Source organism: Mustelus asterias, chromosome 12, assembly GCF_964213995.1.
Source record: "Mustelus asterias chromosome 12, sMusAst1.hap1.1, whole genome shotgun sequence".
Lineage (NCBI taxonomy): Eukaryota > Metazoa > Chordata > Chondrichthyes > Carcharhiniformes > Triakidae > Mustelus > Mustelus asterias.
Window position 1 is genome coordinate 53,071,284 of NC_135812.1, and position 27,959 is coordinate 53,099,242.

General features: G+C 46.8%; 1 protein-coding gene across 1 annotated transcript; it reads left to right on the forward strand.

Annotated features, from left to right (window-relative positions):
* Nucleotides 1-218: 218 nt before the first annotated feature.
* On the forward strand, nt 219-27,959 carry LOC144501455 (myosin regulatory light chain 2B, cardiac muscle isoform-like). Its single transcript, XM_078225228.1, has 7 exons — nt 219-304; nt 482-568; nt 1,085-1,160; nt 1,486-1,587; nt 19,846-19,924; nt 24,214-24,262; nt 27,605-27,959. The coding sequence occupies exons 1-7, from the start codon at nt 302-304 to the stop codon at nt 27,701-27,703; spliced, it is 495 nt and encodes a 164-aa protein (XP_078081354.1). The 5' UTR covers nt 219-301; the 3' UTR covers nt 27,704-27,959.

A 27,959-nucleotide genomic window follows, 5' to 3' on the forward strand; every position in this document is an offset into this window, starting at 1 on the left:
TCTCAGTCCCCGATTGGCCTGTTCAGTCCAGAGGTTTAAAGGGTGATAATGTGAGCTGATGTCCTGGGACCACTCCAGCTGGCGAATTCCCAGAGAGGCTCCATCCATCTCTCCCTTTGTGATCTGAAGGTCATGCATGTTTCAGATAGTCAGCCTATTAGATTACCCATCTGAACATTTGCCATGGTTAGCTCCAGTATCTAAACTTGGAGCGTGTGTATTTTTACTCCCGGAGACTCTCTATAAAATAGAATAGTCCCACCTTCATTGGGTGGGATTGTCTGGTGTTGAGGGGAGTGAGATGGTAGGCAGCCAGGGTCTCTCTACTTCATTGTCACCTCTCGAGTGTAGCTGCTGTTTGCGACTGTCACATCAACTTTCTTTTGTCTCTCGTTTTCTGCTCTTTACTTTTCGAGCTGAACATTCCTGCTCCTCTTGTTGATCTGAGTTTGAAGTTGTCCATTTTTCATCTGTTTTCCAGTCGCCCAAAAAAGCCAAGAAGAAGTTGGAGGGAAGTTCCAATGTCTTCTCCATGTTCGACCAGACCCAGATCCAGGAGTTCAAGGAGGTGAGTGAGAGAGATATCTTCCCTCCACCCTCCCTTAGTGAGTGTGAGGTATACCCTCCCTTTCCCCACCCCCTGTGAGTGTGTGATACCCTCCTCCCTCCCCCTGTGAGTGGGGGTTCCCCCCCCTGTGCTGAACCAGCTTCCTCAGTCAGTTAACATCAAACTCTATCTGACCAGAACGTGAGACAGAGTTTTCACGTGAAAGGTCAGTCCTGAAAAGAAGCGCAGCGAATTCCACTTTGTACAAAACAGGCTAAAAATGTGAGTGGTGCTCTGCTTTAACAACACTGTGATGGTGACCTCTTTCCCCACACCTCTGGTCTCTGTGCTTTCCTTCAGTTCTGCGAAGAGCATCTCATCTTCAATTTCAATTTATGAGATGGTGAGGGAAGGGGATACAGGATACTGGCCGTGTGAAGTAAATACAGTGTCGATCTCTAACACGCAGTGTCGCTGTCAGCTATCTTTGTCTGTTATTTGTTGGCCCGCACTCCAATCTCATCCATTTCCCCGCAGGCTTTCACTATCATGGATCAGAACAGAGACGGTTTCATTAATAAGGATGATCTGAGAGACACCTTTGCTGCTCTGGGTAAGGATCCATATCCCTAAAATTCACACTAAGAAGTCTCACAACACCAGGTTAAAGTCCAACAGGTTTATTTGGAATCACGAGCTTTCGGAGCCCTGCTCCTTCATCAGGTGAGTGGAGAGGTGGGTTCACAAACACGGCATATATGGACAAAAACACAGTTGCAAGATAATGGTTGGAATGCGAGTCTTTACAGGTGATCAAGTCTTTACAGGTACAGACAGTGTGAGTGGAGAGAGGGATAATTCACCGAGGGTTTTGGGAGATGCATGTGTGTCGACTGCAGTTTAGAATAACTTGTGCTTCACAACTGGTTTATCACCAGGTCTCACCACCAAAAGTGAAGATTTGGATGCCATGTTGAGCGAGGCACCTGGAGCAATAAACTTCACCGTCTTCCTAACCATGTTTGGAGAGAAACTGAAAGGTAAGAGGAACAAGAAATGATTGGAGGCCTTGGGGTAAGTTACAGGACGTGACAAAGAACAGCATAAAGGTTTAATAAAGTGCTGATAAGTATATTTGTTACTATTCTGTTTATTGAGGAGAAATGTCTATACTTGTACTCAGAAAAACACTGGAAATATTCAGCAGATCAGGCAGTATCTGTAGAGAGAAACAGGGGAGTAAATATATCGGGTCTCACACTGCAGGAATCATCATGGGCAGGACAGAAAATTTGGACGGCCCTTCGAAAAGTCCTTTGAAGCTGGGTGGGAAAATTCCACTCTCTGGGCGGGCGAGCCTGGAAAGTTCCACTCTCTGGGCAGGCGAGCCTGGAAATTTCCACTCTCTGGGCGGGCGAGTCTGGAAAATTCCACTCTCTGGGCGGGCGAGCCTGGAAGGTTCCACTCTCTGGGCGGGCGAGCCTGGAAAGTTCCACTCTCTGGGCGGGCGAGCCTGAAACGTTCCACTCTCTGGGTGGGCGAGCCTGGAAAGTTCCACTCTCTGGGTGGGCGAGCCTGGAAAGTTCCACTCTCTGGGCGGGCGAGCCTGGAAAGTTCCACTCTCTGGGCGGGCGAGCCTGGAAAGTTCCACTCTCTGGGCGGGCGAGCCTGGAAAGTTCCACTCTCTGGGCGGACGAGCCTGGAAAGTTCCACTCTCTGGGCGGGCGAGCCTGGAACGTTCCACTCTCTGGGCGGGCGAGCCTGGAAAGTTCCACTCTCTGGGCGGGCGAGCCTGGAAAGTTCCACTCTCTGGGCGGGAGTGTCTGGAAAGTTCCACTCTCTGGGCGGGTGAGCCTGGAAAGTTCCACTCTCTGGGCGGGCGAGCCTGGAAAGTTCCACTCTCAGGGCGGGCAAGCCTGGAAAGTTCCACTCTCTGGGCGGGCGAGCCTGAAAGGTTCCACTCTCGGGGCGGGCGAGCCTGGAAGGTTCCACTCTCTGGGCGGGCGAGCCTGGAAAGTTCCCATCTCTGGGCGGGCGAGCTTGGAAAGTTCCGCTCTCTGGGCGGGCGAGCTTGGAAAGTTCCACTCTCTGGGCGGGCGAGCCTGGAAAGTTCTACTCTCTGGGCGGGCGAGCCTGGAAAGTTCCCATCTCTGGGCGGGCGAGCCTGGAAAGTTCTGCGCTCTGGGCGGGCGAGCCTGCAAAGTTCCGCTCTCTGGGCGGGCGAGCCTGCAAAGTTCCACTCTCTGGGTGGGCGAGCCTGGAAAGTTCCACTCTCTGGGCGGGCGAGCCTGGAAAGTTCCACTCTCTGGGCGGGCGAGCCTGGAAAGTTCCTCTCTCTGGGCGGGCGAGCCTGGAAAGTTCCACTCTCTGGGCGGGCGAGCCTGGAAAGTTCCACTCTCTGGGCGGGCGAGCCTGGAAAGTTCCACTCTCTGGGCGGGCGAGCCTGGAAAGTTCCACTCTCTGGGCGGGCGAGCCAGGAAAGTTCCACTCTCTGGGCGGGCGAGCCTGGAAAGTTCAACTCTCCGGGCGGGCGAGACTGGAAAGTTCCACTCTCCGGGCGGGCGAGTCTGGAAAGTTCCACTCTCCGGGCGGGCGAGTCTGGAAAAATTTACTCCTCTGTTCATGAATTCTGTTAATGTTTCAGACTGATGACCTTCTCGTCTCCATTTCAGTCGTTGTTTATTTGGAACTTGCTCAAAGTGCGGTGTAGCATTTTTCACATTTTCACATAACAGTCAGTCTAATTTAATGTGAAGTAAACAAACCTTTTTCGAGCTCAATGATACTCTATTGTTGGAAAGAGCATCACAATTTCAGGCGGACTTGGGCATCCTTACCAACTGATGCTATCAGTAAAATAACTATAACAAATCAAAATAAAGTGATGGAAAGACTCAACAGGTTTTGGGGAGGAGATGGTTTAATGGTATTGTCAGTGGACTGGAGGGCATTTCAGGAGCAACACCAGGTTACCTAAACATGGGGTGTCAACCTGGTGAAGCTACATCAGAGGACGATTTGCATGCCAAACAACATAAGCAGCAAGCGATAGGCAGAGCTAAGCGATCCTGTCACACCCAGCTGTGAATGGAGGTGGACAATTAAACAACTCACTGGAGGAGGAGGCTCTGCAAATGCCCCCATCCTCAATGATGGAGAAGCCCAGCACATCAGTGCAAAAGATAAGGCTGAAGCATTTGCAACAATCTTCAGCCAGAAGGGCCGAGTGGATGATTCATCTTGGCCTCCTCCAGTGGTCCTCAGCATCACAGATGCCAGTCTTCAGCCAATTCGATTCACGCCACTTGAAATTAAGAAACGGTTGGAGGCACTGGATACTGCAAAGGCAATGGGCCCTGACAACGTTGCGGCAATAGTCCTGAAGACGTGTGCTCCAGAACTTGCCGTGCCCCGTGTCAAGCTCTTCCAGTACAGTTACAACAGTGGCATCTATCCAACAATGTGGAAAATTGCCCAGGTATGTCATAGAACATAGAACAGTACAGCACAGTACAGGCCCTTTGGCCCTTGATGTTGTCCCGAGCTTTGTTCGAAACCAAGATCAAGCTATCCCACTCTCTATCATTCTGGTGTGCTCCATGTACCTATCTCCACTATCACATCAGGCAGTCCATTCCAGACCCCAACCACTCTCTGAGTAAAGAACCTACCTCGGACATCCCTTCTATATCCCCCACCATGAACCTTATAGTTATGCCCCCTAGTAACAGCTACATTCACCCGAGGAAATAGTCTCTGAACGTCCACTCTATCTATCCCCCTTATCATCTTATAAACCTCTATTAAGTCGCCCCTCATCCTCCTCCGCTCTAAAGAGAAAAGCCCTAGCTCCCTCAACCGTACCTCATTAGACCTACCCTCCAAACCAGGCAGCATCCTGGTAAATCTCCTCTGCACTCTTTCCAGTGCTTCCACATCCTCCTTATAGTGAGGTGACCAGAACTGCACACAATATTCCAAATGTGGTCTCACCAAGGTCCTGTACAGTTGCAGCATAACCCAACGGCTCTTAAACTCAAACCCCCTGTTAATAAACGCTAACACACTATAGGCCTTCTTCACGGCTCTATCCACTTGCGTGGCAACCTTCAGAGATCTGTGGATATGAACCCCAAGATCTCTCTGTTCCTCCACATTCCTCAGAACCCTTTGACCCTGTAATCCGCATTCAAATTTGTCCTACCAAAATGAATCACCTCGCACTTATCAGTGTTAAACTCCACCTGCCATTTTTCGGCCCAGCTCTGCATCCTATCTATGTCTCTTTGCAGCCTACAACAGCCCTCCACCTCATCCACTACTCCACCAATCTTGGTGTCATCAGCAAATTTACTGACCCACCCTTCAGTCCCCTCCTCCAAGTCATTGATAAAAATCACAAATAGCAGAGGACCCAGCACTGATCCCTGTGGTAACTGGTCTCCAGTCTGAAAATTTTCCATCCACCATCACCCTTTGTCTGCTATGAGATATGATGTGGAGAGGCCGGCGTTGGACTGGGGTAAACACAATAACAGTTTTAACTGTTAAAACTGTTACTGTGTTTACCCCAGTCCAACGCCGGCATCTCCACATCATGACTACCATTGACACCGCAAACTGCCGGCTCCAAGTGGAGAGGATCTCCAACAAGATCGCGCATATCGACACAGACAAGTTAAAACTGTTTCTATGAGAGAGCCAGTTACTTATCCAATTGGCCAAATTTCCCTCTATCCCACACCTCCTTACTTTCTTCATGAGCCGACCATGGGGAAACTTATCAAATGCCTTACTAAAATCGATGTATATGACATCAACTGCTCTACCTTCATCTACACACTTAGTTACCTCCTCAAAGAATTCAATCAAATTTGGGAGGCAAGACTTACCCTTCACGAATCTGTGTGACGATCCCGGATTAAGCTGCATCTTTCCAAATGGTCATAAATCCTATCCCTCAGGACCTTTTCCATTAACTTACCGACCACCGAAGTAAGACTAACTGGCCTATAATTACCAGGGTCATTCCTATTTCCTTTCTTGAACAGAGGAACAACATTCGCCACTCTCCAGTCCTCTGGCACTATCCCCGTGGACAGTGAGGACCCAAAGATCAAAGTCAAAGGCTCTGCAATCTCATCCCTTGCCTCCCAAAGAATCCTAGGATATATCCCATCTGGCCCAGGGGACTTATCGACCCTCAGGTTTTTCAAAATTGCTAATACATCTTCCTTCAGAACATCTACCTCCTCCAGCCTATCAGTCTGTATCACACTCTCATCCTCAAAAACATGGCCCCTCTCCTTGGTGAACACTGAAGAAAAGTATTCATTCATCGCATCTCCTATCTCATCTGACTCCATGCACAAGTTCCCACTACTATCAGTTCCCACTACTATCACTGCCGTCGGTGGTGGTGGAAGCAAACTCGATAGGATCTTTTAAGAGACTTCTGGATGAGTACATGGAACTTAATAGGATTGAGGGTTATAGGTAAGCCAATATATATAAGCCTAGGTAGGTAGGGATATGACCGGTGCAACTTGTGGGCCGAAGGGCCTGTTGTGCTGTATTTTTTCTATGTTCTACTATCCTTGACCGGCCCTAACCTCACCCTGGTCATTCTTTTATTTCTCACATCAGAGTAAAAAGTCTTGGGGTTTTACTTGATCCGACCCGCCAAGGACTTCTCATGCCCCCTCCTAGCTCTCCTAAGCCCTTTTTTTAGCTCATTCCTTGCTACCTTGAAACCCTCAAGCGACCCAACTGAACCTCGTTTTCTCATCCTTCGATATGCTTCCTTTTTTCTCTTGACAAGACATTCAACCTCTTTTGTGAACCATGGTTCCCTCACTCGGCCATTTCCTCCCTGCCTGACAGGGACATGCCTATCAAGGACACGCAGTATTTGTTCCTTGAACAAACTCCACTTTTCATTTGTGCCTTTCCCTGACAGTTTCTGTTCCCATCTTATGCTCCCTAATTCTTGCCTAATCGCATCATAATTACCCCTCCCCCAATTATAAACCTTGCCCTGCCGTAAGGCCCTATCCCTCTCCATTGCAATAATGAAAATAATAATAATAATGTCCTGTACACAAAAAGCAGGACAAATCCAACCAGGCCAATTCCGGCCAATCAGTCTACTCTCGATCATCAGTAAAGTGATTTAAGGGTTCATCAACAGTGCTATCAAGCAGCACCTGCTCAGTGACGCCCAGTTGAGGTTCCACCAGGATCACTCAATTCCTGACCTCATTGCAGCCTTGGTTTAAACCTGGGCAAAAGAGCTGAATTCCAGAGGTGGGGTGAGAGTGACTACATCAAAGCCGCATTTGACCAAAGAATGGCATCAAGGAGCCCGAGCAAAACTGGAGTCAATGGGAATTGAGGAGCCAATGGGAATCAAGGAGCCCTAGCAAAACTGGAGTCAATGGGAATCGAGGAGTCAACGGGAATCAAGGAGCCCTAGCAAAACTGGAGTCAATGGGAATCTGCTGGTTGGGGTCATACCTGGCACAAAGGAAGATGGTTCTGCTGATTGGAGGTCAATCATCTCAGCTTCAGGTCATCACTGCAGGAGTTCCTCAGGGTAGTGTCCTCGGCCTAACCACCTTCAGCTGCTTCATCAATGACCTTCCTTCCATCATAAGGTCAGAAGTGGGAATATTTGCTGTTGACTGTGCATTTTTGAAATGGAATGGATTATATAGTTGGAGAGGGGTTTAGAGAAGGTAAAGCAGAATAGAAGATCAGGGACGCAAACTGGCGGAAGAACTCATCCTCCGATTAGGCAGTTTACATTCCTTTTGAACCCACTGTTGAGTTCAACAACTTCAGACCATAAACCCTCTTCTCCATTTTTAAATTTCCCCTCTCCCCCCTCCCCCACAGGGCCATCTATAACTTGTTTTGCTTTCAGAGAGTGCTGAGCTTTGTTCTGGTATTAACAGACTTATTAACACGTCTTACCTTTGTATCACTATTAGCACCTTCTTTAGTCTTTAACACAACCATTAATACTCCTGTTGTTTTGTCTCCACGACATCTTTGTCAATCTCTCCTTAGCTTCCACCTGTCCCTGACTTTCTATTCTACTTCACTTTCTCCATCCACCCTCCAACTATATAATCCATCACTCTCTACCCATCCTCCGCTCTGAAGAAGTCACATGGACTTGAAATCTAAACTCTGGGCAGAATCTTACCAAATATTGGCTGAGTGTTGGTCTGGCATGAAAGCAGCAGCAGCGGCAGCGGGGTGTGAACAGCCGGTAAGATGGCGCCCCAAGTGTTTCCTGCCGATGGCATCAGCGTGATTTTGGACCGAATCTTATGTCTCATTAATAAAAATGTTTATGCAGTCCTGGTCAGTGCAAGCACACTCGAGAAGAGGACAGGATAGCAATGTTGGAAGATGATAAATTGTCTTATTTGCTGAACCACCCCCACTCTCCCACTGGAACCCCTCGCACACCCCTCCCACCCCCAACTCCATCTCTCACCCAGCCACAAGAGCATTTCCAACACCAGAAACGAGGCCCTCCTCCTCCCTTCCCCAATCACCATGTTTCCCCCACCACTCACTGCCATGCTCCACACACTCCAGCTGCCATGAAACCCCACACCTGCCACACCTCATCACCATCTTCAACCTCACAACTCCCACCTACACTTTTCCCATCTGTGTATGACAAACTCAACTACAACAAGCCCCCTGGGCAGTGCATGCCGCGGAGGGTGCCCCCTGGGCAGTGCACGCCGCGGAGGGTGCCCCCTGGGCAGTGCACGCCACGGAGGATACCCCCTGGGCAGTGCACGCCGCGGAGGGTGCCCCCTGGGCAGTGCACGCTACAGAGTGTACTGGCTGCCTGAGTGCTCACCTTGGAAATCTGCCTCCGAGCTGAAGGTGCCAGCTTCAAGTTTATGTAGAGTTGTTGTCACACTGGAGCCCGCTGAATATCCGGTGAGGGGGGATGTCCCGGAGAGTGTACTCACTAATGTGACGTGTTATTGTATTAACATGAACTTCCTATGTCACTCAGTGTGTTTCAATCAATTTACGCCAGTGAGGGGTTGGGAAGATCCAAACTCAGAAACTCATCGGCACAAATTGCATTTTCCGAGTCTTTCCAATTTTTGTGCAAGTGCCACTAATCCCACGGACAGAGAGTGCGTGTAGGCTCAAAATCTCCCCCTCTGTTTCTTTCCACAGATACTACCAGATCTACTGAGTTTATCCAGCATTTTCTGATTTATGTCAGATATCCAGCATCCTCAGTATTGCTTTAATTCAGTTAGAGAAATGTTGGTCATATGAGTGAGTGATTGATTAATGTGATCTTCCTTTGCTTATTCTTGTACAGGAGGTGTTGATATGTTCATTTTAAACAGGGCCAATTCTTTTGTTCCAGAGTAGAATGTTATTGCAAACACATTAAGGATTGAGCCATTAATACCACCATGAGTCATGTGGAGACAACAATATTAAATTGTTGTGAATCCTTTGGTGTTCAGTATAAAATGAGCTGAAACTGTAGCATTGAAGGTTACAGAAAGAGGCTAATGGGTGTGTCTCACTGTCTCTTTATCTCAAATATTTATTTAATTTTCATTTGCAGTGGCTGCTGCATCAACAGCTCCTGAGGCTGCATCACTCCTGCTCCAATAATTCTCTAATTTCTCCTGACAGGGGCTGATCATCCACTCTCCCACATTTTCTTTTACTTCCCCACCGCCGCCCCACCCAATCATTCCCATGACGATCACTCACTCCATCTCCTTCAGAGATCTTCCCTCCATGTCGAGATTGGTGAAGCATTGAACCAATATTTCTCTTCGGTGTTCACGCAAGGGGACATGAATATAGCTGAGGAGGACACTGGGTTGCAAGGGAGTAGAATAGACAGTATTACAGTTGATAAGGAGGATGTGCAGGATATTCTGGAGGGTCTGAAAATAGATAAATCCCCTGGTCCGGATGGGATTTATCCAAGGATTCTCTGGGAGGCAAGAGAAGTGATTGCAGAGCCTCTGGCTCTGATCTTCAGGTCGTCGTTGGCCTCTGGTATAGTACCAGAAGATTGGAGGTTAGCGAATGTTGTCCCATTGTTTAAGAAGGGGAACAGAGACTTCCCCGGGAATTATAGACCGGTGAGTCTCACTTCTGTTGTCGGCAAGATGTTGGAAAAAATTATAAGGGATAGGATTTATAGTTATTTGGAGAGTAATGAATTGATAGGTGATAGTCAGCATGGTTTTGTGGCAGGTAGGTCGTGCCTTACTAACCTTATTGAGTTTTTTGAGAAAGTGACCAAGGAGGTGGATGGGGGCAAGGCAGTGGACGTGGTATATATGGATTTTAGTAAGGCGTTTGATAAGGTTCACCATGGTAGGCTTCTGCAGAAAATGCAGATGTATGGGATTGGGGGTGATCTAGGAAATTGGATCAGGAATTGGCTAGCGGATAGGAAACAGAGGGTGGTGGTTGATAGTAAATATTCATCATGGAGTGCGGTTACAAGTGGTGTACCTCAGGGATCTGTTTTGGGGCCACTGCTGTTTGTAATATTTATTAATGATCTGGATGAGGGTATAGTTGGGTGGATTAGCAAATTTGCTGATGACACCAAAGTCGGTGGTGTGGTAGACAGTGAGGAAGGGTGTCGTAGTTTGCAGGAAGACTTAGACAGGTTGCAAAGTTGGGCCGAGAGGTGGCGGATGGAGTTTAATTCACTTTGGTAGGAATAACAGATGTGTTGAGTATAGGGCTAACGGGAGGACTTTGAATAGTGTGGAGGAGCAGAGGGATCTAGGTGTATGTGTGCATAGATCCCTGAAAGTTGGGAATCAAGTAGATAAGGTTGTTAAGAAGGCATATGGTGTCTTGGCGTTTATTGGTAGGGGGATTGAATTTAGGAGTCGTAGCGTTATGTTGCAACTGTACACAACTCTGGTGCGGCCGCACTTGGAGTACTGTGTGCAGTTCTGGTCCCCACATTACAGGAAGGATGTGGAGGCTTTGGAGAGGGTGCAGAGGAGGTTTACCAGGATGTTGCCTGGTATGGAGGGGAGATCCTATGAGGAGAGGCTGAGGGATTTGGGATTGTTTTCGCTGGAAAGGCGGCGGCTAAGAGGGGATCTTATTGAAACATATAAGATGATTAGAGGTTTAGATAGGGTGGATAGTGATAGCCTTTTTCCTCTGATGGAGAAATCCAGCACGAGGGGGCATGGCTTTAAATTGAGGGGGGGTAGTTATAGAACCGATGTCAGGGGTAGGTTCTTTACCCAGAGGGTGGTGAGGGATTGGAATGCCCTGCCAGCATCAGTAGTAAATGCGCCTAGTTTGGGGGCGTTTAAGAGATCCGTAGATAGGTTCATGGACGAAAAGAAATTGGTTTAGGTTGGAGGGTCACAGTTTTTTTTTTTTAAACTGGTCGGTGCAACATCGTGGGCCGAAGGGCCTGTTCTGCGCTGTAATGTTCTATGTTCTATGTTCTATGTCCTTCAACCTCATGATCTCCAAACCCTGGTAGACCCTTCAATTCAGCCATTCTAGTCCCACTGAACAGATTTCCTCTTACCTCGACTCCATTTTCTCTCACTTTGCCGTGTCTTCCTATCAACATCAATGGCATGTCTGACACCCTCTGTCACGTTAACAGACCATCTCCTTTTCCCAATGGACATCCATCTCGCTGCATCTCCAGCCCTATCAGGATGCTCTGAGGGGTCTCACTTTGAACAGAGGCCCAAACAATCCCCATCGACCACCTGGCTAAACTTATTCTCACTGAACAATTTCTCCTTTAATTTGACATAGCCTCCAATTGAAAAGTGTAAAGGCCCATGGGTCCCAGCTACGTGGGACATGTAGAGCATTCATTATGCTGCTGTGCAGAGGGACCTGGGGGTCCTTGTGCATGAGACGCAAAAACCCAGTCTGCAGGTGCAACAGGTGATCAAGAAGGCAAATGGGATGTTGGCCTATATCGCAAGGGGGATAGAATATAAAAGCAGAGATGTCTTGCTGCATCTGTACAGGGCATTGGTGAGGCCGCAGCTGGAATACTGTGTGCAGTATTGGTCCCCTTATTTGCGGAAGGATATACTGGCCTTGGAGGGAGTGCAGAGAAGGTTCACCAGGTTGATACCAGAGGGGTGTTGATTATGAGGAGAGACTGAGCAGATTGGGTTTGTACTCATTGGAATTTAGAAGGCTGAGGGGGCATCTTATAGAGACCTATAAGATAATGAAGGGGCTGGATAGGATAGAGGTGGAGAGATTCTTTCCACTTAGAAAGTAAACTAGAACTAGAGGGCACGGCCTCAAAATAAAGGGGGGTCAGTTTCGGACAGAGTTGAGGAGGAACTTCTTCTCTGAGAGGGTGGTGAATCTCTGGAATTCTCTGCCCACTGAAGTGGTGGAGGCTACCTCGTTGAATATGTTTAAATCACGGATAGATGGATTCCTGATCGGTAAGGGAATTAGGGGTTATGGGGATCAGGCGGGTAAGTGGAACTGATCCACTTCAGATCAGCCATGATCTTACTGAATGGCGGGGCAGGCTTGAGGGGCTAGATGGCCTACTCCTGTTCCTATTTCTTATGTTCTTATGTTCTTATTATTCCAGTTTTGATCAGGCCCCTCCTTCACACTTTTTTCTTTTCAATGGATGACTATATTACTGCTGCCTCTCGCTCTCACCATGAACTGGAAAATTTCACTGACCTGGTTTCCAATTTCCATCCTTCTCTCATCTTCATCCGGTCCATCTCTGACACTTCCCGCTACCAGAGGAGATGATGGAAGCCGGCACATTAGCAACATTTAAGAGGCATCTGGATGGGTGCATGAGTAGGGAGGGAATAGAGGGATACGGACTGAGTAAGGACAGAAGGTTTTTTTGATTTAGTTAGGGTATCATGATTGGCACAGGCTTGGAGGCCCAAAGGGCATGTTCCTGAGTTGTACTTTTCTCTGTTCTTTGTTCTACATTACCAGGTGGAGTTCGTATACCAAGCCCTTTATAAAGCAGGCACCATTGTTATATTGTCCCAGTTGGGACCTGTTTGTGTTCACCACAAGTTTGTGGTTTTGCTTGACTTTATTTTGTGCAATAAAGCACGGTTCCTTTATAGCCGACTCACAGAGTCATAGAGGTTTACAGCATGGATACAGGTCCTTCGGCCCAACTTGTCCATGCCGCCCTTTTATTTTTTAAACCCCTAAGCTAATCCCAATTGCACGCATTTGGCCCATATCCCCCTATTCCCATCTTACTCATGTAACTGTCTAAATGCATTTTAAAAGACAAAATTGTACCCGCCTCTACTACTACCTCTAGCAGCTTGTTCCAGACACTCACCACCCTCTGTGAAGAAATTGCCCCTCTGGACACTTTTTTATATCTCCCCCTTCTCACCTTAACCAATGCCCTCTAGTTTTAGACTCCCCTACCTTTGGGAAAAGATATTGACTATCTAGCTGATCTCAGCCCCTCACTATTTTATAGACCTCTATAAGATCACCCCTCAGCCTTCTACGCTCCACAGAAAAAGGTCCCAGTCTATCCTGCCTCTCCTTATAACTTAAACCATCAAGTCCCGTTGGCATCCGAGTCTTTTCTGCACTTTTTCTAGTTTAATAATATCCTTTCTATAATAGGGTGACCAGAACTGTACACAGTATTCCAAGTGTGGCCTTACCAATGTCTTGTACAACTTCAACAAGACATTCCAACTCCTGTATTCAACGTTCTGACCGATGAAACCAAGCATGCCGAATGCCTTCTTCACCACTCTGTCACCTGTAAATCCACTTTCAAGGACCTATGAACATGTACCCCTAGATCTCTTTGTTCTGTGACTCTCCCCAATGCCCTACCATTAGCTGAGTAAGTCCTGCCCTCATTTAATCTACCAAAATGCATCACCTCGCACTTATCTAAATGAAACTCCATCTGCCATTCGTCAGCCCACTGGCTCAAATGATCAAGATCCCATTGCGATCGGAGATAACTTTCTTCACTAACCATTATGCCACCAATCTTAGTGTCATCAGCAAACTTACTAACCATGCCTCCTATATTCTCATCCGAATCATTAATATAAATGACAAATAACAGTGGACCCAGCACTGATCCCTGAGGCACGCCCTGGTCGCAGGCCTCCAGTTTGAAAAACAACTTTCTACAACCACCCTCTGGCTTTGTCAAGAAGCCAATTTTGTATCCATTTAGATACCTCACCCTGGATCCCGTGAGATTTAACCTTATGCAATAACCTACCATGCGGTACCTTGTCAAAGGCCTTGCTAATGTCCATGTAGACAACATCAACTGCACTGCCCTCATCTACCTTCTTGGTTACCTCTTCAAAAAACTCAATCAAATTTGTGAGACATGATTTTCCATTCACAAAGCCATGCTGACTGTTCCTAATCAGTCCTTGCATCTCTTAATGCTTGTAGATCCTGTCTCTCAAAATACCTTCCAACAACAGGAAGTGATGAGGATGGTTGATGAGGGTAGGGCAGTGGATGTTGTCTACATGGACTTCAGTAAGGCCTTTGACAAGGTCCCTCATGGCAGACTGGTGCAGAAGGTGGAGTTGCATGGGATCAGAGGTGAGCTGGCTACGTGGATACAAAACTGGCTCGGTCAAAGAAGACAGAGGGTAGCAATGGCAGGGTGTGTTTCTGAATGGAGGGCTGTGACAAGTGGCATTCCTCAGGGATCAGTGCTGGGACCTTTGCTGTTTGTAATATATATAAATGATTTGGAGGAAAATGTAACTGGTTTGATTCGTAAGTTTGCGGACGACATAAAGGTTGGTGGATTTGTGGACAGCGATGAGGACCATCAGAGGATACAGCAGGAAATAGATCAGTGAGAGACTTGGGCGGAGAGATGGCAGATGGCCTTTAATCTGGACAAATGTGAGGTAATGCATTTTGGAACATGAAATACAGATAGGAAATATACAGTAAATGGCAGAACCCTTAGAAGTATTGATAGGCAGAGGGATCTGGGTGTACAGGTACACAGGTCACTGAAAGTGGCAATGCAGGTGGAGACGGTAGTCTTCGTCGGCTGGGGCATTGAGTTTAAAAATTGGCAAGTCATGTTGCAGCTTTATAGAACGTTAGTTAGGCCACACTTGGAATATAGTGTTCAGTTCTGGTCGCCACACTACCACAAGAATGTGGAGGCTTTGGAGAGGGTACAGAGAAGATTTACCAGTATGTTGCCTGGTATGGAGGGCATTAGCTATGAGGAGAGGTTGGAGAAACTTGGTTTGTTCTCACTGGAACGACGAAGGTTGAGGGGCGATAGAAGTCTACAAGATAATGAGAGGCATGGACAGAGTGGATAGTCAGAAGCTTTTTCCCAGGGTGGAAGAGTCAATTACTAGGGGGCATAGGTTTAAGGTGCGAGGGGCAAGGTTAAAGGAGATGTACGAGGCAGATTTTTTGCACAGAGAGTAATGGGTGCCTGGAACCCGTTGCCATGGGAGGTAGTGGAAGCAGATACGTTGGTGACTTTTAAGGGGCGTCTTGACAAATACATGAATAGGATGGGAATAGAGGGATATGGTCCCCAGAATGGTAGGGGATTTTAGTTCAGTTGGGCAGCATGGTCGGTGCAGGCTTGGAGGGCCGAAGGGCCTGTTCCTGTGCTGTAATTTTCTTTGTTTTATGTTTTTTGTTCAACTTACGCACCACAGATGTGAGGCTCACTGGCCTGTAGTTCCCTGCAGCCCTTTTTAAACAAAGGCACAACATTTGCCACCCTCTAATCTTCAGGTACCTCACCCGTGACTATCGATGATTCAAATATCTCTGCTATGGGACCCACAATTTCCTCCCTAGCCTCCCACAATGTCCTGGGATACACTTCATCAGGTCCTGGGGATTTATCAACCTTGATGCGCTTTAAGACTTCCAGCACCTCTTTCTCTGTAATATGTACACTCTTCAAGACATCACTATTTATTTCCCCAAGTTCCCTAACATCCATGCTTTTCTCAGCAGTAAATACTGATGAGAAAGATTCATTTAGGATCTCACCCATCCCTTGTGGACCCACACATAAATGACCTTGTTGATCCTTAAGGGGCCCGACTCTCTCCCTTGTTATTCTTTTGTCCTTTATGTATTTTTAGAAGCTCTTTGGATTCTCCTTTGCCTTATCTGACAAAACAATTTTGTGTCCCCTTTTTGCCCTCCTGGAGTTATTATCGTTGCCAACAGCTTCTTAGGACATGGGACTAGAATGAGCAGCCATCCCACAAAAAAGTTAGAACGTCTCCATCGATGACTGAAATTACATGGTCAGATTTAGTTATCAAATGATAATTAACACCATCACCTTTCTCTTCAAGAATTGGCATTTTGGTGTAAAATTAGCAGAAATTTTGTTCAGTCATTGAATCTGGATTATCTTCATCTTCTGTCAAAGCCGATTGGGAGACCTCTGGAGAAAACGATTCGAAAAACTAACACTGGAACCAGTCCACAAGAGATTTGGAATAAGCAGCAAGGATGTAGCAGTTTAGAGATTAGTTTGAGATGGCATTTTGCTGTAGATGCTGCAAATCACAGTTCATTCACAGAGTTCAGATTTCTTACTGGAACAAAAATTGATCATTTGCTGATATTACATAATAATACCAGCTGACAATTTGCTAATGCTAGCCCAATTCTAGCCTCTGAAATCAAATCAGCCACAAAGCTATGAATAAGGAATTATTTCGTGGCTGATTATTTTCCAAGTCGCTGTTAATGCCTTCACTATATAGAGTTTAATTAGAACCCAAACAGCCCTGATCAACTAACCTGGTCTTGTCTCACAGACAGTTTGTCCCCAGGTCTTCATTTTGGAATTACAAGGTGTGAAAGCTTCCATCTTAACTTTAGAACAAAGAACAAAGAAAATTACAGCACAGAAACAGGCCCTTCGGCCCTCCAAGTCTGCACCGACCATGCTGCCTGACTGAACTAAAACCCCCTACCTTTCTGGGGACCATATCCCTCCATTCCCATCCTATTCATGTATTTGTCCAGATATCCCTTAAAAGTCACCAACCTCTGTGTAAAAAAAACTTGCCTCGTACATCTCCTTTAAATCTTGCCCCTTGCATCTTAAACCTATGCCCCCTAGTAATTGGCTCTTCTACCCTGGGAAAAAGCTTCTGACTATCCACTCTGTTCATGCCCCTCATAATCTTGTAGACTTCTATCAGGTCGCCCCTCAACCTCCATTGTTCCAGTGAGAACAAACCAAGTTTCTCCAACCTCTCCTCATAGCTACTGCCCTCCATACCAGGCAATGTCCTGGTAAATCTTTTCTGTACCCTCTCCAAAGCCTCCAAACCTTTCTGGTAGTGTGGCGACCAGAATTGAACACTTTTATATTCCAAATGCGGCCGAACCAAATGCCCTGTTTGAGAGCAGATATCCACTCCATCTGACGAAGGAGCAGTGCTCTGAAAGCTAATGGCATTTGCTACCAAATAACCTGTTGGACTTTAACCTGGTGTTGTTAAAACTCTTACTGTTCTTTGATTGAGCCAGTTCTGTATCCACCTTGCCAGCTGACCTCTGATCCCATACGACTTCACCTTCTGCATCAGTCTGCCATGAGGGACCTTGTCAAAGGCCTTACTGAAGTCCATGTAGACAACATCCACTGCCTTACCCTCATCAATCATCTTCATAACATCCTCGAAAAACGCGATCAAATTAGTGAGACACTACTTCCCCCTTCACAAAACTATGCCGTCTCTCGCGAATATGTCCACTTATTTCCAAGTGGGAATAAATCCTGTCTCAAATAATCCTCTCCAATAATTTCCCTACCACTGATGTAAGGCTCACCAGCCTGTAATTACCTGGATTATTCTTAAACAAAGGAACAACATGGGCTATTCTCCAATCCTCTGGGTTAACATTGCAGTAAAATACTTCAATCAAGTCACCCTTCACTCTTCTGAACTCCAGTGAATACAAGCCCAATCTTCTAACCTTTCCTCTTTCCGGGTATCACTCTAGTAAACCACCTCTGAACTGCCTCCAACACAATCTGATCTTAAGCAGACAGGTGGTTCTTAGCAACTCTTTTCTATTTCAATAGCAGTGTTCGAATCCGAGAGGCTTTTGGGATCAATATCTCTGAGATAGGTGCTCAAGGAATAAACAATCTATCTGGCAATACCTGTCGAGGGGCCATTAATTCATAGATATTCGAGGCGATGGCCTGGTGGTATTATCGCTAAACTATTAATCCAGAAACTCAGTTAATGTTCTGGGGACCCGTGTTCGAATCCCGCAACGGCAGATGGTGGAATTTGAATTCTGTAAAAAATAATCTGGAATTACGTATCTACTGATGACCATGAAACCATTGTCGGAAAAACCCTATCTGGTTCACTAATGTCCTTTAGGGAAGGAAATCTGCCGTCCTTATCCGGTCTGGCCAACATGTGACTCAAAAATCACAGCAATAAATGCGGGCCAGCAGTGACACCCATGTCCCACAAATGAATAAAAAAAATTTACAAAACAGAGGAGGCCATTTGGCTCACCAAGTTCCAAATGAGCTGAAAAAGAATGAATCATCTCACTCCAGCGCTTGCTCTGTCTATTACAGCACTTCAACAGCATGTCTAAATGTTTTTAGAAGCAGTCAGGGTTTCTGCTGTAACAGCTTCTCAGGCAGTAAGGTCCAGACTCCCACCACTCTCTGGGTGAAAAAAGATGCTTCTCAATTTCCTCCCCACTCAAATCCATCGAGCAATTGCTTTAATTCTACCTCCCCTGTCAATAGATCTCTCTGCCAAGGGAAATAGATTCTTCCTATCCATCTATTTCGACCCCTCATCAGTTTAGATGCCTCAATGTAATCTTCCATCGGCTGCCTCTGTTCCACAAAAACAACCAGAGCATATTTTGGATCCAAATTGCCATTTGCTTTTGGATCTCACTTTCTTAATCAGTCTGCCATGCTGGATCTTGTCAAAAGCCTTGTTCAAATCCATGTTCTATCATTGCCTCTCTGGAGAGTCAGTCAGCAGAGTTAGGTTCAACCTGTTTTCTCAGAGCCCAATTTCTAAAGTAAAGTGTTTTCTGGGTGAATTCTGTAAAATTCTGTAACGGAGCACAAGCTGAGGAGAAACTAACTCCTAATGGGTGAATATCTGAACATGGATTCTATTGGGGAATTATATTTTGACCAGCTCCTCTCTACCTCTGCATAGAATCAAAGCATTTCTGTATTGGCAGAGAGATCGATGGACGGCACAGTGGTTAGCCTCACAGCACCAGGGACCCGGGCTTGATTCCCGGCTTGGGTCACTATCTGTGTGGAGTTTGCACGTTCTCCCTGTGCCTCTGGTTACCTCCCACAGTCCAAAGATGTGCAGGTTACGTGGATTGGCCATGCTAAATTGCCCCTTAGTGTCAGGGGGACGAGCTAGGGTAAATGCATTGGGTTGAGAGTATAGGCCTTGGGTGGGATTGTGGTCGGTGTAGACTCGATGGCTGGATGGCCTCCTTCTGTACTATAGGATTTTATGATTCTATGGTACCTTTGGATTCATTGGCCCAGTCACAGTGTGATGCCTTCCGATTGAAAAGCAATGATGGTTACACTGAGGGCCATGCTTCAAAAGTAATTCCCACTTTACTTTCGTGAGGGTCATCACTTTGTTACATTTCTTTTCATTTCCAAATGCATTTTCAAAATAGGCAATTCATCCATGCCGTACCTTCCCTAACACTCTCGATTTGGGGTTCATTATCTGATCGGGCGGCACGGTAGCACAGTGGTTAGCACTGCTGCTTTACAGCTCCAGGGACCTGGGTTTGATTCCCGGCTTGGGTCACTGTCTGTGTGGAGTTTGCACATTCTCCTCGTGTCTGCGTGGGTTTCCTCTGGGTGCTCCGGTTTCCTCCCACAGTCCAAAGATGTGCGGGTTAGGTTGATTGGCCATGCTAAAATTGCCCCTTAGTGTCCTGAGATGCGTAGGTTAGAGGGATTAGTGGGTAAAATATGTAGGGATATGGGGGTAGGGCCTGGGTGGGATTGTGGTCGGTGCAGACTCGATGGGCCGAATGGCCTCTTTCTGTACTGTAGGGTTTCTATGATTCTATGATTCCCCCCCACTAATGATGTAGAGGGGAATGTGAAAAGAATATTCAACTTTGAGCCAAAAGTGAATAATGAGCACAGCATTCCACTGAGTACCCTGAACCCCCAATGTAAAACTGAACGGTTCTGTGGTTTCCCTCAGGTGCTGACCCTGAAGAAACAATTCTAAATGCTTTCAAGATTTTTGACCCAGAAGCTAAGGGACATATCAAAGCAGATTAGTAAGTATCAAACAAACTTTCTGTTCTTTTTGCTTTTTGTAGATTTGTATCATCCACACCAAGTCTCCAAAAGAGAAGACATTCTCTTTGGTTGGAAACATTCACTTTTACAGTTCTACAGGTCAGACAGTCCCCTTGAGATCCAATGTTCCACATGAATATCTTTATTCCTCTATTTTTCTATGGAGTCTTGTGTTCCTTTATCAGGCCCTGTGAGGTGCTTAAAGATATTTCATCTCCAACAAGCAAGATTGTGGGACTGGTGCACTGTACAATTATTAAAAATAGCCAATAAGTGTGCAGGCGATACCTTACTTATTTGCTCCTGAACCAACAAGCCTTAGCTATAAAAAGGACCCCATTCTGGTGCCTTGCACAGCTCAAGTTGCTGGAAGCTCTGTGGTGATTTGCTGGAGGAGTTTGAAGTAATCTGCTTACTGAAGAAACACTGAGACAGTTGCATTACCCACAGGACAGAAGCTCAGTGCCATTAGGTCTGTAACATCAGCAGGATGTTCAGAGGAAGAGGTGGAACCTCTAAGGAGGAGGGAGAAGGATGGCTCATCTCAGAAGGCTCCATCTCAAGAGGTAATGCCATTCCTACATAAGCCAGGAGCAGTGTCTTGGAAAGCTCCTCTTTTTTTCAAAGGAGGTAGTGATGGAGTTGCATCAGGAAGACCTGGAACCTCTTACCAGGGTGAAGATGGCTATCCCTGTGCCTGTGAAGATTACCATCATCCATTCCTCTTCACAACTGACTTTTTGAGGGGGCAACAGGTGATATTCATGACATGGGATCGGTACTCGGGCCGCAACTATTTACCATTTATATAGATGATCTGGAGGAGGGGACGGAGTGTAGGGTAACGAAGTTTGCAGACGACACAAAGATAAGTGGAAAAGTGAATCGTGTGGAGGACGGAGAAGATCTGCAGAGAGATTTGGACAGGCTGAGTGAGTGGGCGAGGATATGGCAAATGGAGTATAACGTTGATAAATGCGAGGTTATACACTTTGGAGGAAATAATAACAAATGGGATTACTATCTCAATGGAAACAAATTAAAACATGCTACCGTGCAAAGGGACTTGGGGGTCCTTGTGCATGAGACGCAAAAGCCCAGTCTGCAGGTACAACAGGTGATCAAGAAGGCAAATGGGATGTTGGCCTATATCGCGAGGGGGATAGAATATAAAAGCAGGGATGTCTTGATGCACCTGTACAGGGCATTGGTGAGGCCGCAGCTGGAATACTGTGTGCAGTATTGGTCCCCTTATATGAGGAAGGATATATTGGCATTGGAGGGAGTGCAGAGAAGGTTCACCAGGTTGATACCGGAGATGAGGGGTTTGGATTATGAGGAGAGGCTGAGGAGATTGGGTTTGTACTCGTTGGAGTTTAGAAGGATGAGGGGGGATCTTATGGAGACTTATAAGATAATGCGGGGGCTGGATAGGGTGGAGGCGGAGAGATTCTTTCCACTTAGTAAGGAAGTTAAAACTAGAGGACACAGCCTCAAAATAAAGGGGGGTCGGTTTAAGACAGAGTTGAGGAGGAACTTCTTCTCCCAGAGGGTGGTGAATCTCTGGAATTCTCTGCCCACTGAGGTGGTGGAGGCTACCTCGCTGAATATGTTTAAAGCGCGGATGGATGGATTCCTGAACGGTAAGGGAATTAAGGGTTATGGGGATCAGGCGGGTAAGTGGTACTGATCCACGTCAGATCAGCCATGATCTTATTGAATGGCGGGGCAGGCTCGAGGGGCTAGATGGCCTACTCCTGCTCCTATTTCGTATGTTCTTATGTTCTTATGTTCTTATGTCACAGTGCGCCATCCATTGGAATATACAGAAGATTCTAAAGGTTCTCCACAAGAGAGGGATTGTATCGTCTTGTCCCTGGGTTAGCTGTACACAAATGGTTCTGTAAGTCCCACACATCAACAGGGAAGTGATAGGGCAGCCACATAGGTTGCTATTCAGTCAGTGTGCAGTTTGGGTGTAATCACACCAGGAAATTCTCCTGAATTAAAGCCTGCTATCCTGTGGGCACTCTGATGTTTCATCCTTCAACAGCCTGCAATATCCATAATGTTTGAGCCTCCAACTGGGACAAAAGAATGTCTGCTGGGAGATGTCCTCACAAAGTTTATGACCCCAATCCACTGCTGAACCTCCACATGAGGACAGAGGGCCTTCAACAAGAGTCGAAACGAAACACTGTGGAGTAAGTCAGCAGGTCTCTGCTGCTTAAATCACTTGGGGGAATCTCTACAGGGCATACCCAAGAGGTCTCTCTGTTTGTGAGGATAACAAGCTCAGTGTTATGGGGACTCAGTAACTACCTCCCAGGATCCAATGCCCAATCAGAGAGGAGGGAGAGGAAGAGGAGGATGAAACCCTATGTGCCATGCGCGTGAGGGATCACAGTCTGGCTTAACTTCAGTGAAACAGTATCATTCATTTCACATTCACGATTGCACAAGTCCCTTGGCTTACATCATTCAACAATCATTCAACTTCTGACACTCATAAATAAACTAAACACCTTGGTGGCAAAGTGGTTAGCACTGTTGCCTCACAGTGCCAGGGACCCAGGTTCAATTCTGGGGACCTGGGTTCAAGTCCGGCCTTGGGTGATTGTCTGTATGGATTTTGCATCTTCTCCCCATGTCCAAGTGGGTTTCCTCTGGGTTCTTCGGTTTCCTCCCACAGTCCAAAGATGTGCAGGTTAGGGACATTGGCCATGCTAAATTGCCCCTTAGTGTCCTAAAGATATGTAGGTTAGGGGGATTAGGTGGATGTCGTCTATATGGACTTTGGTAAAGCGTTTGACAAAGTCCCTCATGGTAGGTTGGTGCAAAAGGTTGGATCTCATGGGATAAACGGGGAGGTGGCTAGATGGGTGGAGAACTGGCTTGGTCACAGAAGACAGAGGGTGGTAGTGGAAGGGTCTTTTTCCAGCTGGATGCCTGTGACTAGTGGTGTTCCGCAGGGCTCTATTTTGGGACCTCTGCTGTTTGTGATTTATATAAACGATCTGGAAGAAGGTGTAACTGGGGTGATCAGTAAGTTTGCGGACGACACGAAAATGGCTGGACTTGCAGATAGTGAGGAACATTGTCAGAGGCTACAGAAGGATATAGATAGGCTGGAAATTTGGGCAAAGAAATGGCAGATGGAGTTCAATCCAGATGAATGCGAAGTGATGCATTTTGGTAGAACTAATGTAGTGGGGAGCTATACGATAAATGGCAGAACCATAAAGGATGTAGATACGCAGAGGGACCTGGGTGTGCAAGTCCACAGATCCTTGAAGGTGACGTCACAGGTGGAGAAGGTAGTGAATAAGGCATATGGCATACTTACCTTTATAGGACGGGGCATAGAGTATAAAAGTTGGGGTCTGATGTTGCAGTTGTATAGAACCTTGGTTCGGCCACATTTGGAATACTGCGCCCAGTTCTGGTCGCCACACTACCAGAAGGACGTGGAGGCTTTAGAGAGAGTGCAGAGGAGGTTTACCAGGATGTTGCCTGGTATGGAAGGGCTTAGTTATGAGGAGAGATTGGGTAAACTGGGGTTGTTCTCACTGGAAAGACTGAGGATGAGGGGTGACCTAATAGAGGTGTATAAAATTATGAAAGGCATAGATAGGGTGAACGGTGGGAAGCTTTTTCCCAGGTCAGTGCTGACATTCATGAGGGGTCATAGGTTCAAGGTGAGGTGGGGGAGGTTTAACACGGATATCAGAAGGACGTATTTTACACAGAGGGTGGTGGGGGCCTGGAATGCGCTGCCGGGCAAGGTGGTGGAGGCGGACACACTGGGAACGTTTAAGACTTATCTAGATAGCCACATGAACGGAGTGGGAATGGAGGGATACAAAAGAATGGTCTAGTTTGGACCAGGAAGCGGCGGGGGCTTGGAGGGCCAAAGGGCCTGTTCCTGTACTGTATTGTTCTTTGTTAGTGTGGTAAATACATGGGTTACGGGGTTAGGGCTTGGGTAAGCTGCTCTGTCGGAGAATTGATGCACACTCGATTGGCCAAATGGCATCCTTCTGCACTGTAGGGATTGTATGATTCTAAAATCGCTTTCTAAATCCCTTCAAGCACAGTTTTGGTGATCTGGTACACTCTAAAACATTCCAGATACCTCATTTCTTTATAGTTGTGTAACATCTCTGTAACTATGGCATATGGACTGTCATTCAACACCTAACCGTCCGTCCATCTGTCTGTCTGTCCATTTGACCATCTATTCTAAACTATCTCCTTTCTGTTTCAGTATCAAGGAAATGTTGACCACCCAAGCTGACAGGTTTAATGAGGAAGAGGTAAGGATATTACTCAAGTTGAACTTGGACAAAGTACCAGCATTTTCCACACACAGCAATGTTGACAATCAGACACCTCCTCTCCAGGTTTCACCTTACACTGAGGGTAGCCACTTGCCCTGCTGCTATTCAGTCGCAGGTATAAAGGAGGAAAGTTTCTGTGAATCGATTCTTGCTGAGTGACTCTGAGTGATGGAGAAGTGACGTTGGAATGGCAGGATTGATCAACACAACTGTATTGTCTCCTGAAGTCAACACCTCCTCGGAGAATCACTGGGCAGGAACTATACCAGATTTTGAGTCAATCCTCAATCATTTCACCTCTCGGGACCTGATTCTTGAAGGGGGCTTGACATGAAATGAGATAATTCAGTTACAGCTCCATTCCCAAACAAAACCACTCACAGTTCAACATTACTGAGCCCAAACTGGCAGCAATCAACTCTTTGAGTGGCAATCAGGTAACCTTCGCTCAGTTTGATAATGCAGGAACTTGTATAGCTCAAAGAAGACAGCTGTTTGTACATGGAGTCCCTGATGCATTTTGGTAGAACTAACGTAGGGGGAGCTATACGATAAATGGCAGAACCATAAAGGGTGTAGATACGCAGAGGGACCTGGGTGTGCAAGTCCACAGATCCTTGAAGGTGACGTCACAGGTGGAGAAGGTAGTGAATAAGGCATATAGCATGCTTGCCTTTATAGGACGGGGCATAGAGTATAAAAGTTGGGGTCTGATGTTGCAGTTGTATAGAACCTTGGTTCGGCCGCATTTGGAATACTGCACCCAGTTCTGGTCGCCACACTACCAGAAGGACGTGGAGGCTTTAGAGAGAATGCAGAGGAGGTTTACCAGGATGTTGCCTGGTATGGAATGGCTTAGTTATGAGGAGAGATTGGGTAAACTGGGGTTGTTCTCACTGGAAAGACGGAGGATGAGGGGTGACCTAATAGTGGTGTATAAAATTATGAAAGGCATAGATAGGGTGAACGGTGGGAAGCTTTTTCCCAGATCGGTGGTGACGTTCACGAGGGGTCATAGGTTCAAGGTGAGGGGGCGGGGGGAGGTTTAACACGGATATCAGAAGGACGTATTTTACACAGAGGGTGGTGGGGGCCTGGAATGCGCTGCCGGGCAAGGTGGTGGAGGCGGACACACTGGGAACGTTTAAGACTTATCTGGATAGCCACATGAACGGAGTGGGAATGGAGGGATACAAAAGAATGGTCTAGTTTGGACCAGGAAGCGGCGGGGGCTTGGAGGGCTGAAGGGCCTGTTCCTGTACTGTATTGTTCTTTGTTCTTTGTTTGACACACTCCCCTGATGCAGAAAAAGAGTCAGATTGGAGAATTGGGGTCAGTTTGTGCTCCTCTGGACTTGCTGAGCTGAAGGTTAATGGTTTGGAAAGTGATGGCTCTTCACTCTGGTTTGAGTGTCAAAGCCTCCAAGATGGCAGACATGTTTCATAGAATCATTGAACCCTACAGTGCAGAAGGAGGCCATTCAGCCCATTGAGTCTGCACCAAACACAATCCCAGCCAGGCCCTATCCCCATAACCCCATGCATTTACCCGAGCAAGTCCCCCTGACACTAAGGGGCATTTAATTTCGCATGGCCAATCCACCTAACCCGCACATCTTTGGACTGTGGGAGGAAACCCACGCAGGCAGGGGGAGAATGTACAAACTCCACACCGAGAGTGACTTCACACAGACAGTGACCCAAGCTGAGAATCGAACCGGGGACCCTGGTACTGTGAGGCAGCAGTGCTAACCACTGTGCCACCATGTCGCCCCCGTAGACACTGCAAGTTGAAAATTTGTGTCTCGCCATTTTGGTGTTGACCGAAAAAGGCTAGACAAGGTCCAAGCCTGAAGTGGGGGTTAGCTCTGAGTAGAACAGGCATCAGGAAGCTGCATTCAGGAAAATTGGCTTTCCATTTGGCCTCGCCAGTGGAGCAGGTTGCCAGCAAAATGTCATTTAAAAACCTGAGCTGAATATGGGGCTGGCAGGAAGGCAGTTTCCCATCTGACCCCACCTTTAAACTGCAGACTGTCCCAGCCATGACTAAACCACTCTCCCCTCCCCAACCCTGCCCAATCACCTACCCCACCCATGACCTGCCCTCACTGGCCCTGCTCATGACCAGCCCTTCCACCACCAACCCTGCCCACAATTAGCCCCGACCACCTCAACCCGCAATCACCCCACCTCTCCCAATCACCCTCCTTCCCCAATTAGTCCTGTTTCGACAATCCCACCTCCCTCAGTTCACTGTCTCTTTCAGCAGGGACCCTGCTGGCGAATATCAGCTGTGCCCCACTTTGGCATGTGGATTGAGGACCTGCGGGTTGATGTACATCGATCTTTGAAAGCAGCAGAACATTAAGACAGTGATTGCCTTCATGAGTACAGAAGCAGAGAGGTTGTGCTGAATATTTATAAAGTTCTGGTTAGGCCACATCTGGAATACTGTGTCCCATTCTGGTCACCACACTTCACGAAGGGAGGGTCAAAACTCACAGCTCTGTGATAAACCCTTTACTGCCCTCGGAAATGCACAGCAAGCTTCTCAATGCTCTTTGGGGATGCACAATAAATGGTGGCTTTACCTGGCTCCAGGAATGAGGGGTTTTAGCTCCAAGGTCAGGGTTGGAGAAGATGGGTTATTCTCCTTGGAATGAAGGAGTTTTGACAGAGGTGTCCAAGATTATGACAGGTTTCCATGTGGAGTCAAAGAGAGCAGCACGAAAAGGCCCTTCGGCCCATCACATCTGCCATGATACAGTAGACAATAAAAGGTTTTCCCATTGGCTAATGTACAAGGCCTAGGCTCCCATGATTGAAGGTTTTGGATAAGAGATGCAGGAGGGAATGTGAGAGGGAACTTTTAATCATAGAATTCCTACAGTACAGAAGGAGCCCATTTGGCCAATCGAGTCTGTACCGCTCACATCCCATCCAGGCCCTATTCCCTAATCAATGAGTTGTCATGCTCTCACTGCCTGAGGCTGCTGGAAGTGGAGATGATAAATTAATTCAAAAGGCAATTGGATGGACATTTGACGGGAAAGCACTTGCAAGGATATTGGGAAAGAGCAAGGGAACGTGCCTGACTGGATTACTCGACAGAAATTCTGATTTGATACGTAGAATGACAATGAAGCGCATGGAGTGAGTTCATAACACAAGATCCAATTGTCATCCTCCACCTGGCTAAATTAACTGTTACCCACAGTGAACTTGGAAAGTTTAAATTTCAATCATTTAATGAATGTTCTGTTGGCTGTGTGTGTGACTACTGTCAATCTCATCCTTTCCTTTTGACTTTTGTATCAAGTGTCAGCAGATGTTTACTGCCTTCCCTCCTGATGTTGCTGGCAATCTCGACTATAAAAACCTGTGCTACGTTATCACACATGGTGAAGAAAAGGATTAGGAGTGAAGGAACTCGCCTTCAGAATGAAGATTACCATTGAGAATGATGAGATTCCTCCTGTCTGGCGATGGGAGAGATACAGTTCATATGTAACTCATGGAATCCCTGCCAGTACCCTCACCAAACTTTGAATGTTAACTTCCAATATCCTGAAGTTAACACACTATTCTGATTATGTAAAGTATTTGTTGTGATAGAATTCGACCATGATCAGGGCTTTCACTCAGCTGTAAATAAATATCCTTCATAAGCATCA